The sequence below is a fragment of the Chlamydomonas reinhardtii genome, chromosome 12 (genome assembly GCF_000002595.2).
Source record: "Chlamydomonas reinhardtii strain CC-503 cw92 mt+ chromosome 12, whole genome shotgun sequence".
Taxonomy (NCBI): domain Eukaryota; kingdom Viridiplantae; phylum Chlorophyta; class Chlorophyceae; order Chlamydomonadales; family Chlamydomonadaceae; genus Chlamydomonas; species Chlamydomonas reinhardtii.
The window spans coordinates 3,205,749-3,220,121 of record NC_057015.1 but is presented as its reverse complement, the minus strand read 5'-3'; the positions used below and the strand labels follow the sequence as shown (position 1 = coordinate 3,220,121).

The 14,373-nt window shown below is 63.4% G+C and overlaps 3 protein-coding genes across 3 annotated transcripts; all 3 read right to left on the bottom strand.

Annotated features, from left to right (window-relative positions):
- Positions 1 to 21: 21 nt before the first annotated feature.
- CHLRE_12g498800v5 (uncharacterized protein) lies at positions 22 to 5,933 on the bottom strand. Its single transcript, XM_043068045.1, has 7 exons — positions 5,787 to 5,933; positions 3,060 to 5,539; positions 2,363 to 2,934; positions 2,008 to 2,218; positions 1,696 to 1,795; positions 1,440 to 1,552; positions 22 to 1,272 (listed from the first exon to the last, which is right to left on the bottom strand). The coding sequence occupies exons 2-7, from the start codon at positions 5,469 to 5,471 to the stop codon at positions 598 to 600; spliced, it is 4,083 nt and encodes a 1,360-aa protein (XP_042918320.1). The 5' UTR covers positions 5,472 to 5,539; positions 5,787 to 5,933; the 3' UTR covers positions 22 to 597.
- An 847-nt stretch (positions 5,934 to 6,780) lies between these two features.
- On the bottom strand, positions 6,781 to 10,564 carry CHLRE_12g498850v5 (uncharacterized protein). Its single transcript, XM_001702291.2, has 10 exons — positions 10,379 to 10,564; positions 10,240 to 10,300; positions 9,619 to 9,765; positions 9,415 to 9,440; positions 9,115 to 9,247; positions 8,828 to 8,929; positions 8,611 to 8,689; positions 8,338 to 8,458; positions 8,048 to 8,170; positions 6,781 to 7,879 (listed from the first exon to the last, which is right to left on the bottom strand). The coding sequence occupies exons 1-10, from the start codon at positions 10,528 to 10,530 to the stop codon at positions 7,708 to 7,710; spliced, it is 1,116 nt and encodes a 371-aa protein (XP_001702343.2). The 5' UTR covers positions 10,531 to 10,564; the 3' UTR covers positions 6,781 to 7,707.
- A 47-nt stretch (positions 10,565 to 10,611) lies between these two features.
- CHLRE_12g498900v5 (ribosomal protein S7) lies at positions 10,612 to 14,373 on the bottom strand. Its single transcript, XM_001702290.2, has 7 exons — positions 14,128 to 14,373; positions 13,943 to 14,034; positions 13,637 to 13,756; positions 13,347 to 13,517; positions 12,998 to 13,090; positions 11,756 to 11,834; positions 10,612 to 11,366 (listed from the first exon to the last, which is right to left on the bottom strand). The coding sequence occupies exons 2-7, from the start codon at positions 14,018 to 14,020 to the stop codon at positions 11,323 to 11,325; spliced, it is 585 nt and encodes a 194-aa protein (XP_001702342.1). The 5' UTR covers positions 14,021 to 14,034; positions 14,128 to 14,373; the 3' UTR covers positions 10,612 to 11,322.

The window sequence follows — 14,373 nt, the reverse complement described above, 5'->3', positions numbered from 1 at the left end:
TGCTGTGGAGCCGCGTGGGGCTGTCTCATCTCGAAAGGTAACAAGCAATCGCAATTGCTGCTAACTCTAACTTCTTTCTTGCTGCTTGCTAGCCTGGAGCACTCGATGGCGTCTAGCATTTGCATTCACACTAGCTTTCATTTCTCTATTCATGGCTTTTGCCATCGCCGCGTTCCCACGCAAGTTGTGTGTCAGGTAGACGCCTAGCCAGGCGACAACCAGAGCAACCGTATGTCAGAGGAAAAGCGCTGAAAGAACCCGTACGCACGACAGCTCTTCCGCCGCGGAGCCCCGTACAGCAGCGCCAGCCGCTAGCCATTCGTAAGCCACTTGTGCATTCCCGCCACCAGCCGACGCTTCACCCGTCGCAGTCCTGATACTCGTCCCAGCAATCAACCTTTTCGGCACGCCTATGGAATCACCTAGTCAATCTCCCTCTCGCTCGCTCGGATACGGCCCGCAAGTGTGTTAGTGTCACCGCGCGCACGCGCGTATGCAATAGATGCCTCACGACTGTCCGGTACCAACAACTCCCCCCAACCCAGCCAACAGGTCCGTCCTGCCCCTGCTCACACTACTGCGGTGCTGCACCTGCCTCTACGCTGGCCCGACGGGGCGGCCAGAGGGCGGCGGCGTGACGTACCCATAAGCGGCCGGCCCCTGGCTGTGTGGCCCCGGGGACCCGCCCGGCGCGGGCCCGTATCCGCCCAGGCCGTAGGGGCTACCAAGTCCTGGCGCCATCGTACCGGGCCGAGGTCCGCCCTGCGCCGTGGCTGGACCCGGGCCACCGGGGCCGTAGACCGGTGTGGCGATGCCCGCGGTGGGTGGCCGAGAGCCCGGCGCCGGCGGCAGCTGCAGCTGCTGCGGCATTGGCATCCCGCCGGCGGCGCCGTGATGTGGCTGCGGGCCTTGCGTCACGCCCTGCTGGCCCCGCATCGCGGCCTGTTGCTGCTGCTGCTGCTGTTGCTGCTGCATCCGCATCATCATCATCTGCTGCTGCTGCGGGTTCATGGGCACGGGGGGTCGCTGCGGGCCGCCAGGTCCAGGAAAGGGCATGCCCGGCTGCTGCGGCGGGCCCATGGGGCGGGGCGGGCCGCCGCCCGGCAGCATGGTTCCACCGGGGCCGCGCGGCATGGGGCCGCCGGGCGGGACCAGGCCGGCCAGAGGCGGCGCGCCCAGGCCGTACTGCACCTCCCGGATGAAGCGCGCGCCCAGGCTCTCCAGCTTCACCTCGTTGTTGGTGGCCTCCGCAATCTGGGCCAGGTTATCAATCTGCATCGCGCGCAAGGCCAAAGCATCAAGGCGCGCGGGTGTTGAGGAGCGTTGCGCGTACCGGCACCCTACACAGTACCTGTCAAGCCGTGCTGTGTGCGCCGGGAGTGTGTGTGGCGTATCAGTGTGCACAGCTCGTTCTAAGCATGTCCCTGCGCGCCTCTCACCTTCTTGATCTTGTGTGCGGCCTTCCGGCTGACGAAGGGTTGCGCCAGGGCCAGCAGCGCGCGCGCCCAGGCGCTGGGCTGCACTAGCACGATGTGCTTGACATTCTTGCGGTCTGCAAGGATGAGCAGTGCGCACGTCAGTCCCGTGTATACAAGGACGCCCAGCCCCAGTCCGTCAGTGTCACGGTACACATGACCAGGGCTGACCGTTTTCGACCCCGCAATTGCGTCAGCTGGCCTGCGAGGCCCGGCTTACAGGGCTTGGCCAGCGACTTGTAGGCGCCAATGGCCCAGGCGGCGGACACTGTGCTTGCCTTGACGCCCAGGGCCAGGCTCAGCACCACCAGCACGTAGTCCTGGCGGAGAGCGTGGGGACACAGGTGGCGGGCAGGTGGGGTTGTGATGGGCGCATTCCGACGTTATGCCGCCAGGGCAAAAGCCGCAGTCCCAACTTGTGTTGCAGACAAGGTGATGCAGCCATACACGGAAACCAGACGGCCATGAGCGCCTGCCGCCCCCCTAGCGCAACCGCTCTGCCTCCAGCACCCTCGCCCAGCCCCGCCCTCACCTGCTGCACCACCGGCATCAACTGTTGCAGCACGTACTGCAGGATGTCCTCCTTTTTCACCTTGGCGCTCTTGGGCGGCAGCATGGCCGTGTTCAACACCACCACCGCCCGACCCAGCGCGTCGCGGCCCTCAGTGTACAGCAGGCCGGGGAAGGGCGAGGGCGGTGGCGGCGGGCCCATGGGCGGCCGCGCGCCGGGCGGCATGGGCGGTCTGCAGCACACACACGTACCGTAATACACGCACATAAAGAGCGGGCGTTTAAATTCAATACCCTTGCACACGTCTAGGAACGCAGTCTGACTCTTGTTTCCTCACACTGACACCCACGCCCCGGCGCACCGAAGCCGCACCCACCTCATCATCATGCCTGGCGGCGGCATCCCACGCGGTCCAGCCTGCATGCCCGGCGGCGGTGGCCCCATGGCAGGGCGCGGCCCGCCCGGCCCCATCACCATGCCCGGTTGCGGCGGGCCCATCGGGCGCGGCCCCATCCCGCCCGGCCCCATCGGGCCGCCGGGACCCATGGGCCCCATCATGGCGTGCGGCGGCACAGGGCCGGCCTGTGGCGGCCGAACGCCCGGCTGCTGCACGATAGGCCCCTGAGGGCCGTGGGGCTGACCTGGCGGACCCATGGCTGGGCCACCGGGACCCGGCTGCTGCATGGGCGGCCGCGGCGCGCCGGGGTGCGGCCCCGGGCTGCCCTGCGGCGGGTAGCCGCTGTAGGGCGGCGGCGGGCCCTGCTGAGCTGCGGCGCCCGGAGGTGTGCCGGGCGAGAGGCTGGGCCGCACGCTGGTCGGCAGCAGTGGCGAAGCACCAGGCTGTTGTCCACGGGGCTGCGGCGGGGTGTGCGGCTGCGAGCTTGCAGCAGCTGCCGCTGCCGCCGCACCGGCTGCCATTGCAGCTGCAGGCACCAGTCCGTGAGGTCCCTGCAACGCGGAACGAGGAAGTCAGTCATTTCCGCACAGATATCAACGGAGGACCATGACTTACGAGGCTGTGGTGGCAATTACCTGATGGTACAACGACCGTTGTCACAAGCCCCATTACTTACCATCTGCCGCTGCTGCTGGCCAGGCTGCTGCTGCACCTGAGGAGGTGGTGCCGCCGCGCCAAGAGCTCCCTGCGGCACAGCCCTGCCCGCCATGGCCGCAGCGGCGCCTGCTAGCGCCGCCACACCCGCGCCCACGGCGACAGCAGCAGCGCCAACACCGCCCATGCGGTGATGCTCCGTGTGCTGTTGTGGCTGCTGATGCAGCGGCGGCGGCGCTGCTGCCGCGCGTGCAGCAGCCGGCGCTGCTGCTACGTCCCCCGCAGCTGCAGCCGCGGCTTCAGTGTGGTGCGACAGCGAGCTGGAATCCGTCAGCGGCACGTCCTCCACCCCCATGTCGTCGTCCGAGTCGCCTGCGTCGAAGGGGTCACGCTCCAGCGAGTGCCGCCCCACCGTGGCAATGCGCTCTAGTGTGCCCGCCGCCGATCGGCGCTGTCCCGCAGCTGGGGCTGCGGCGGCCTTGGCAGCGTGTGTCGGCATCGCCGCTGCGGCAGCAGGCATGGACACGGGGACAGGGGCGCTGGGCGGCACCGGCTCCGAGATAAGGTCCGCCACCAGGCCGCCCGAGTCCACGTAATGCAGCGGCGCCAGGTCCGGTTGCACCTCACGCGCCGCCGCCGGTGTCGTGCTCACCCGCTCCCGCGCCTCGCGCTCCTCCGCAATGCGCGCCGCGTCCGCTGCCACCGCCGCCGCCTCGGCCGCGGCCTCCGCCGCCGCCAGCTCCTCCAGCATGTGGTCGTCCTCCTCCGCGGCTGCGGCCTGCGTGTCCCGGAAGGAGTCCAGGCCCCGCGACAGTGAAGGCATCTCCGCCGCGCCGCCGTTGGAGGCCACGTCGCCGCCTGGCGACGCCCCGCCTGCCGAGACCCCCGGGCTGGACACCGGCACGCCCAGCAGCGCCGCCAGCTCGGGGCTGACCAGGCCGGCGGCCGCCGCAATGCGGTAGTCGTCGGGCTGCAGGTTGACAGAGTCGCTGGAATTGTCGCCGGCGGAGGAGCCGCGCGCGGCCGCCACTGCGCCGTGCAGGTCCGCCGACGCGGCTGCTTCCAAACCGGGCTCCTCCTCCTGTCGCTCCGGCCACTGCGACAGCAGCGACTGCTCCGCCTCATGGCTGGGCCCCTCAAGCTCTGACGCGCGTGCCGGTTGCGCCAGGCTCGCGCCCCATGCAGGCGGGGCGCTGTCGCCAAAGCCATCACTGGGGTCCGCGTCCGCAACTGCCGGGGCACCGGAGCTGGGCACAGCAGCAGCGCCGTCGTCTGCCAGGTCCACGCCGGACCATGCCGTCATGGTCATCAGCCCTGACTCGCCCGCACCCGCACTTCCGTGGTGTTGTTGGAGAGTGGTTGCGGTCGCGGTGCTGGTGGCCGTAGCGGGCCAGGCCGAGCTGGCGGTGTCTTCCTGGTCTAATGCCACGCCGCCAAAGCTGTTGCTGCGTTGCGGCGCGGCCGCCACCGGCTGTGAGCTGTTGCCCCAAGCATCGTCGGCGTCGCCGAAGGGGTCGTTGCCAGCCACTGGCGTTGCTGCTTCCGACTTGGTTGAGGCCGGGTACTCCTGAGGCACGCTGTCCATAGCAGTGGACCAATTGGCATCGAGTCCAAACGGCGCGCCCGCCTCGTGCACCGTCTCGGCCATGGCAGCGGTCACAGCCGCCGGCTCCGCGCTCCCGTTGTTGCTGTACCCAGCACCCCACGCAGCCCCGTCATCGTTCCCAAACCCAAGGTTTGCTGCAGGCGCCACTGCATCAGCTGCCACGTGCCCATCGCTGCCTGCGGCGCCGTGGCTTGCTGCAGCAGGAGCGCCGCCGTCCGAGGCCTGGCGCTCCGCCTCGAGCACCTGGAAGGCACGCTCTACCTGAGCGGGGCTCAGCCTCGAGCTGATGCGCTCAGACAGCACCGCTGTGCGGGCCGCCGTGGCGGCGGCCGCCGCCGCCGCGTTGCGTGTGGAGATGGACACATGCCGCACCAGCGCGGCGGCACGCGCGAAGCCCTCATCAATGTCGCCGTCCTCGTCGTCGTCCTCATCGTCGTAAGCACCCGGAGCCTCGCCTGTGTCACCGGCGTCATGACCGGCAATATAGGAGCCGCTGTCATCGCCATTGAGGCCGCGGAACGGCGCATAAGAGGAGTTGCCGGCGCGTGGGGTCAGGCCCGTGGGGACCGACGAGCCAGGGCCAGCACCCCCGTGCGAGGACACGCCGCCGCCATCAGAGGTATACGCCCCGAAGGCCTTTTGCGAAATGCCCCGGGGCGTGTACACCGAGTTGTAGCGCAGGACCTCCCCCGTGTCGTCGTCCTCGCCGTCGTCCTCTGCATCAGAGCCGTTGCTGCCCTTGCCTCCGGCAGTGCTGCGGTAGTTGCGCTGATACGTGAGCTCCTCACCGGTGTCCAGCGAGGACCGGGGCTCCTCCTCCTTGTCCATGCCTATGCTTCAGCGGGAGATGCAAGGCCGGCAAGGGCAACGCGTAGGTGCTGAGTAGCCAGCGGGTACTGCAAGCAGAGAGGGGTGTTGTCCTGGCGGTCAACGGCAACCCCTATTACATACTGAAATCTTATCATATTAAGGTTTCCTAGCGAAGGCGGATGCAGACTGATGCCATACAGAATCGCGCTGATGCTGGTGTGGAGCCTTAGGGTCTGAGCTCTTCTCAAGAGACATGACAAATATTGATCAACGTAAAAATAGACAAAAGGGCTAAAGGTGGTGAAGTCTTGTCTTCGGGCAGCCCATGGTTACCTGCTTTCGCTTGTCACCTGGGTCCTGTGCTCCAGGCTCCCTATTGCTGCTGGAAATGCTGTATAGTTCGGGCTTCTTGTTGTTTCTTGCTGCCAGGCTAGTCAACGGAAGGTTCGCAAGGTGGGGTTATGGCAGTGACTAGTGATAATGAATATGTATTTAGTGTTGTGAACGGGTATGTTGGTTCGGCTTAGCCCCAGAAAATGTGGCACTATCCACACACGGCGCCCTCTTGGCGCGCGTGCCATTCATGGCGCGGGTGCTAGCAGGCAGCAGCCAGAAGGTAGCCTGGAATCCCCACTGGGTTCGCAAGGACACCGCTGCTGCTGGCAGGTCAGTCCCTTGTGACATCGGGCGGCCTTCAGGAATAGCTCAATCACGCACACAGACACACACACTCCGTCACAAAGGTAAGGACGCCCTGGTCCAGGGACAGGGCACGTCAAACGCGCGCAATATGATACCCAGGCAGCCAGGGTTGCCTAGTTCGTAGTACGCGTACTATGTACTACGTACTGTACTACGTACTGTACGCTGCCCTCGTCGGCTAGTACGTTGGAAAATACGTTGTGCTGGGGAAACCAGCGGGGTGGGCCGTGGCAGCGCCGTGGCTGGGCGAGGGGCGCGAGGGGTGCTGGAAAGGATGTCCGTCGAAGTTTGCGAACCATGGCTGCTCTCCGCACTGCAGCTGTGTTCTCTTACAACAATATGAGCATAATAAGTTGAAGGAACTTCCGCTAGAAGACTATGACCGCGCAAATCCAAATTCACACCGATTCGGGCATGGTGCGGGCACGCGTGCCGTGTTTGCGTCGGCTTCCCCCCCGGATTTCCTGGCCCAGCGTATTATGCACCGTATTTTACCGTACTGTACTAGGAATCCTAGTACGCTGTATTAATACGCGTATTATGGAGAGAGGGTCGCGTACTAGGCAACCCTGCAGGCAGGCGGCATGCGTGATCCACCGGTGTTGTTTGCCGTCTGCTTGGGGTATGGATGCGGATGTTACAGAGGGGACAGTCCCAGCTCCCGAAGACGCCGAGCCATCACATGCTATCAGGGCCCAACCCCGACTGGGGTATGAGCGTCAGCTGCACCCTACGGGACCTCGCCAACCTGCCTAACCCCTGTCCCATCGCATACCCAGGCAGGCGGCATGCGTGATCCACCGGTGAGCGAGGGCATGTCCAAATGTCCAACGCAAGGTTACATGAGCTGAACTAATGCCCACGGCCCTGCCCTGCAGAAGCGACTCAGCAACCGCAACACCGAACCGGCCACAAGCTACGCATGGTCCGTACTGGTGCTTCCTTCTGCTCCTTACCTCGACCCGCAAGGCCTCCACCCCCGTTTGCCACAGCTCACCGTGTGCGTCGCGCACCGGCAGCATCATGCAGGACAAGCAAGAGTCCGGTCGCCTGTAACCACGCACAGTCCGTTCAGATTCGCCTCTCGAATCCTCACTCCACGAACCACCTCCTCCACAAACATAGCTGTACAATAATTGCTCGGCTGTAACGATAAGTATTCGTCAAGCCGGCACAGGGTAATAAGATACATGGCCCCAGCGATTCCGTATTAAATCACGTCAAGGCACATACATGAGGGGAGATACAAGTTCTGAAGTGAGCGTCGTGGCGTTCGCATGTTTGGGAGAGCACTTGCACACGCGCTTAGTCCGGGTGTCCGAGCGTGGGCTTGTGTTGCACAAACCTCGTCCAAACCACACATGAAACACAGCAATACTGATACGTTAACGTAAGCACTCTAGTATGAGCGTTTTAGCACTCGTATCCTTCGGCAAGTATAAGCCGTTTGTCGCGGTTTGTCGGTGTCACACGCGCCCGCTGAGACGTGAGAATCACTCATGCCTGACGTCTGGCCCAACACGCTCTCGCGACTCAGCAATCACTTTGATATTCACTGCTTCTCGCTCGCCTTCTCCTGCTCGCGCAGGGTCACGCCAGGCAGGATCATTTTGCGGCTGCCGCCGCCGGTCTTGGCCTTGGCGATGAAGTCCGCGTCCAGCTTTGGCTGCTGCTGGGACATATCGTCAGGGCGGCCGAAACCCAGGTCGTCGGCGGGCACCCAGCTGCGCGGAAGGGGCGAAGCCGTGCAAACAGATGGTTAGCTGACGTGCTGCAGCCCGCAATTGCCACGCGCTCCCAGCGGGTAAACCCCCGCAAGGTGTTTTGGCATTCTCAGCGCCTCGTACATGTCCCGGCTTGCGCGGCCACTTCAGTAAAGGATTCTCGCTCACCGGTCCGGCACGCCAAAGTTGCAGTCATCCTCGATCGCCAGGTTGTACATGTTGCCGTTGCCGTCATCGTAGGCCGAAGTCACCAGTTTCAGGAAGCCAGACTCGCCCCAGGGCTCGCCCCAGCTGCGGTGGGAGGACAGGGCAACAGGCAGCGTTAGTGCTTGTGAGCTGGACAAGCGTAGTCGTGGAACCGCGTGTGCTCCCAACGCGCATGCAGACACGGCCACTCTAGCCCCAAGAGCTGCTATCCACACTGTACCAGCAGAGATTTCCAGTCGGGCCGCGCTCACCTGTTGCGGATGACCCAGTACTCCACGTCGGTCTCCGGGTCCACGCCCCAACCCACCACCGACACCACGTGGTTGATACTGGGGTTGCTCTTCCGCTCCGCATACACACCGCCGGTGTAGGCTGCGCAGGTGCAGTAACATAATCCAGCAGGTCAGAATGCGGGCATGCAGGTTGGAGGCAAGGGTCCCAACAGCTAGCCTGTGCCACGCCCTGCAGAGGGCGCGCATTGCATTTCATCGAGAAATGTAGCAGGGCAACTGCGCGCGACTCACTCTCAAGCTGGTCGGTGGCATCAATGCCGCAGCTGATGGGTCCGCGCTTGTAGATCTCGGCCTTCATCTGGTAGCGACCCTGTTACGCGGCGTAAGCATTGCGACAATGCAGGTCAGCCATCAGCAATTCAGGTGTGGAGTCTCGCGCACACGGTAGGCCACCACCCGTTGGCCGCATGTGCAGCTTTGTCAACACCTAGCTAGGCGGCGCACCTACCCTGACGCGACCGTGCTCAGAGACGGTGAGGCGCTTGTAGTCGTAGATGGGCTCGCAGGTTGAGTCGGGCCAGCAGGTGAAGCACTGCTGCATGGCGTGGCACTGCGGGGGGCGGGCGCGGGGAGGGGATGAGAGGGCGAGGAGCGACCGGGTAGCAAAGGGACACAAAGCGTTGGTCAAGATCGCTGCGCATGTCCTCGGTGTCGCCTGGGACGCGCTTGTGCTGGCAGCCCTGGGATTCAGCCGGTTCAACCTCAGGATAAGAGCAATTGCACACATCTGCGCACCTTCTGGTTAGCGGCCACATACAGGTTGCAGGTGTCCGGGGGAATGCCGTGCTTGGCACCGTACACGTACACGAGGCGGTCGTCGCCGCCATTGCACGAGCCGGCGCCGCCACAGTCGATGATGTTCTGGACGCTGTGGATAGAGCGGGGCCACGGAGGTGGCGGTGAGGTAGGGGTTAATAAATGCACGAAGCGGGCGGGAGGCGAAATTTTGGTCGGCCAGGGCAGCACAGGCGCACAGCTGTACAGGTGGCACATTCTTGACACACGCCCCGCTTGTGCACGGCGCCCACCGCGCACCTGAGGAAGGTCCCGGGCCAGGCTCCCTGTAGGTGCGAGAGCCGCCAGCAAAGGGTTTAGGCAACGTGCCCGCGTATTGCAAGGATGGCAGCGTAAGCCCGCCCGCGAAGCATTAGTACTGCGCATTGCGAAAGCCCTGGAACTGAAGAAGAACGCCAGCACACGGTCATGCCCGAGGGTCTGCCCCTGAGAGGGCGTGTTTACCTTCATCTTGATGTTCATGCGGTCAGCCAGGGACGAGGAGGCGCCGTGCGCCCAACAGGAGCCGCAGTACTTGGGGATGTGCTGGTTGCGGATGATGCTCAGGTAGTTGTGGCGGTCGTCGCTGTTGGCGCTCGATGGCACGGCGCGCTGCGCGGGTGAGTCCAGGGTGGAAGAGGCAAAAGCGCGCGGCGAGTCAACAACCGGCCAAGCGATTCGCGCCGCGCGGTACTTGTGGGCTAAGGGCCGGCAAGTTAAGTAAGTGTACTTCATAGCAACCCCTCAGCAAGGGCGCACTACCTGCCCCTGCAGGAACATCGTCTGCGCGCCGCAATTCGACCGCTTAAACCAACGAGCAGAATCCCCAATGCCCTTGATGTCCACGCAACTGATCTGGCATCTATATCAGCCAAGGACACGTGTACTGGCGGCCAAATTACTGATCAGAAACGGTGCAAGGAAAGGTGGCCATTAGGGTTTGCCTTTTGGGTCACTTTAAAGCCTTGGGCCCGCACCACATAGCATTCTGGCACCAATCAGGCCCACGCTAGGTGAACTGTGAAGCCGGTGCGTCCCCAGCCGGCCAGCCGTCAAAATTGAATGACCATTCGCGCGCAAACTTACCCAATCCCACTCCCTTGGCAGATCCTTCTCGGAGATGAGCTCGTGAGAGCGCGGCGTGGTGCTGCAGAGCGAGGCAGGGCACATCAAGCCGGTTTAATAAGGTAATTCCCTGCAGAGTGGGCGGCCCGCGGTTACTTACATCAGCTCGGGAATGTCCTCGTGCCTCACAATGGTCGACGCATAGCGTGAAGGGCGCCCGGTGCTCTCGCGGAGCACAACCTTACCATGCGCAGTGCCCGCGGCCAGGGCCAGCGCAAGCACAAGCAACTGAGGCGACGTGTTGAGCATCATTCTTGATGCCAACAGCTATATCGTCTATGTTATGATTACTGAGTGGGTCGAACAAGGGCTTTATAGTCGCCGCTCGGCCCCATCCGACTGTCCGAGGGCCGGTTGCAGCACGTGGCCGCCGGGAGCCAACTCAGCCACCCTCGCCTCCCCCGGCCGTCAGTACGAGGGGTTCTGCTGTTCCCTTGTGGGCACTGTAGGGTGCATTTTGCATGTTCCCAATAATATTTGTGTTACGGTACCGTTCGCAAGTCCAACAACTCGGCTTAGCTCTTCACGCAGCAGCGGTCATGAACCTGATGCACGTCGTCATGTTCGCTTGTGTTGCGTTCTTCCAAGCACGTCAATGCATGTCCGTATGCACAGGTATGCAACTCTGTACCGCATTGCGGATATTAGGATTTTGAGGCTCGGGACCAGACGTCCAGACCGTGAGTCACTTCCTAGGGAAGTGGGCTTGTGCGTTGCCGTAAGCACGGTCTCCGCAGTCCGACAGGGCCACATGGTGAACACTGCTCAGCACTGGAGCTCATAATTCCTTGCACTACCTGCCCCACTGTAAATCCTTCCACTGACTTGGCGACTGCAGATCAGCACGCTGCATGATGCTACAGCGGCTCACGCTGCATGATGCTGCAGCGGCTGCCGTACTAGCCTTCCGTGCACCTGCTGGCCTGGCCGCGGCTGGCTCTTTGGAGACAAGCTGATGACAGTCAGTCAGTGGAAGTACACATGTTCCCGGAGAATAACGTTACACCAAGACTAGCACAGGGAGTGCCCGCACACTCTCTTGCTTTACGAGGACTCGGCGACCGGGAACTCGAAGCTCACGTCCTTGCCTGCAGGGGGACAACACAATGCAATCCACTCGTTCAGGTTGAGGCTATGGCTGACCGTGGGCTAGGCCGGAAGGCGATTAAAACATTGTGGGTCACATGGGACAGCGCAACGATGACTTAATTACGCACACGCATGAAAGCCCCGCCGATACCCGATTCGTTTTGCCACCACGGCTGCTCCCTGCCATCCCACATCAGCCATACGCACTGCACCGAAGCCGACCCGCCATCCAACCCATGTCCATTCATTGGATCCTTCCAATCGACACCACACCACGCCAAGCACGACCGGCTGTCACAATCTGTCCCCGAACGCACGCACGCGTGCATCCAACCACGCAAGCCTAGACCGCAACCACAGTCACGACACCCGCACCACCAGCACCCACCTGTGAGGCGCTTGTACACGCTGCCGAAGGTCTCCAGCTTGTACTCGGTGGAGTTGCGGTCCTTGGGGTCCAGGTGCACCTGAACAGCGCACGTGTTGCAGCAGTGGCGGGGGGGGGGGGGTCGGGCACGGGTGCAGCACAGACGGCGATCACCGCGACACACAACAAAGAGCGCAATCGCCGCATGCAGCATGCGGCGCGTGCGGCTGCAGAGCCCTGCCCCGCCTGCCCGGACGTTGGCTGTAAGAGTGGTCGTTAAGAGGCCGCTTGCTGCTGCTAAAGCACGAGTCAAAAGGACAGAAGCGGCTGCTGCCTGCAGCTGTCAGATGGCATCGTAGCGCGTCGTGTGCGGACGACAGTCCGCGGAAGATTCCCGCAGGGCATAACAGCGGATGTGCGCATGCTTCGCCGGGAGCGTGTGGGTGGCTGCTGTGTCCGCCCGCGCGCCGTGCACCAGCAAACGCCGGGCCGCCGTTTCTTTTCCGCTGCAAGCGCGGTACTGGCCAATGCACCTGCTGCTGAACCAACCGCAGCGCCTGCTGAGTTCTGTACGTCGGACAGCAATGACATGCTGGTACACATGCCGTGTTGGCCGGCACGCTGCAAGCCCAGAGCTACGTAGCTGCAGTGCTACAGCCGTCCCCGCAACTGCGTTTGCGCATCCCGCCAGTCCGAAAGCGCTGTGTGATTAGCTTCAGCCGCTTCACTGTTACTACTGCTGCTGCGCGCCCTTCAGCCGCCACCAGTTGGGTTGTCCAATGTTGTCGTAGCTGATCAACACGCCCGCCGGCCGGTGAGCTGGTGAGCTGAATCCCCGATCACCATCCCTGCCACCACGCTTGCCACCACACGCTGTAATACCAGCTTAGACGCCGGGACGCTGCCGCTGCTGCAGCTGCTGGTGCCCCAGGTCTAGCCACTGGCCCGGCTGCCATGCCTTGCAGCTCCAGCGCTTACCCCCAACGCTGCGCTCCGGCGAGCCCCCACGCTCCGCCCGGCCCGCCACTCGCGACATGGCAGCTAGACCAGCAAGTGCGTGCGCGCGATAGCTCCAGAGCGCCGCCGGCTGCTGTAAGCCCGGACAGCAGCGCTGATAAAAGCTGTCGCCTGCCGCTCCGCCGCTCCAGCTGCTGCTTCCCCGCTTTCGTTCGCCCCGTGTTATTCCATGCGGTGTGACGCCGTGAGAACACGCGCAGGTACGCGCACATTGGTCCCCCGTGTTGCTCCTACTGTGAGTCTCACCTTCAGGATCTTGGAGCCGTCCAGCCGGTAGCGGATGCGCTTGCCCACGATCTCCGTGGGGTACACCAGGTCGTCCAGAATGGCGTCGTGCACCTGTTGGCGTCGCGCATTCCGTTTTTACTTGCTTGCCAATTACCCCAACAATGCCTAGCAGCTGGTATCAGTAGCTGATATCGAAATTACAAAGCCATCTTCGCTGCGCCACAGACACGCCCTGCACCCAGCGCGTGACAGGCCGCCTGGGCCTTTCGTGCCACCCTCCCACCCCATCTCCCGGGCCCCTCCCTGTCCGGCTGCCCGGCTCCAGTTGCGTCTCCCCAAGGCTCGTCCCCGCCTGCTCCCGACGCACCGCGGTCAGGGTGCGGCTGCGGGGGCGCGAGGCGGTCTTGCCGTTGCGGGGGGGCGGCAGGATGCGGCGGTTGCCGACAATCACCACGTCGCGGCCGCTGAACTTCTTCTCCAGCTCGCGCACCAGGCGCTGCTGAATCTTGTGGAAAGCCTTCAGCAGGCGGTAGGGCACCTGCACAACCGGGAACCCGTTTTAAGCTCGGCATTCCGCGAGAGCCGCAACACCGGTCGGCCGGCGCTCCCCCTCAAACCCCTCAGCGCTCCAGCTCCACCAGAATCAATGCTGCTTACGTGGATGATGATCGCCTTGCGAGCGCCGTTGGCGACATCGACCTCCTTGGCGGAGGTGATGTAGAGGTCACGCAGGTCGGCCTTCAGCTCCGCGTTGGTAGCCTCCAGGTCGAACAGGGCCTGCAAAAGTGGCCGCCGCGCGGTTAGCGCATGGAGAGGGCTGCCGAATGCTTCTGCGAGCGCCGCCGGCTGCGGGCGCCAGCGCGCTGCCGAGCTGTAAAATAGGTACCCCATCGGTGTCCATTCATTTGAAAGCGTCCGAAACTATTTATAGACTCGAGGACGCTGCCGGCGACCAGTCCGCACCTGGGCCACCTGCTCCTCGAACTCATCGGGCTCCTGACCCCGCTCCTTCACAATCTTCTTGCTGCGAGCGGAAACCATTTTGGCTGCTCGCACTGCGGGCACGGAGTAAGCTCGTCAGTCGTCAGCGCCGGCGCCCAAAATCTCGCTGGCAGGAAGCAATGTGTTGCTACGATGCTAATACTGACCTTGTGGCTGAAGCCCCTAATGCAAGGAAAGAGAGAAAGAAAGGTGGGAACGAGCGCCTTGGCGAGGGCCTCGCTGCCATCGCCTCATCGGGCGCATCGGCCGGAACTGCCGCGGGCACGCAGGCGCCCAAGCTTACAACATCTCAGACGGTTTCATAGTACATGTTTATACAATCCGTTCACAGCTATCACATGGTTTCTGAACTCGAGCTATCGCACTGCTCAGCCCGCTCGCGCTAGTGCAGC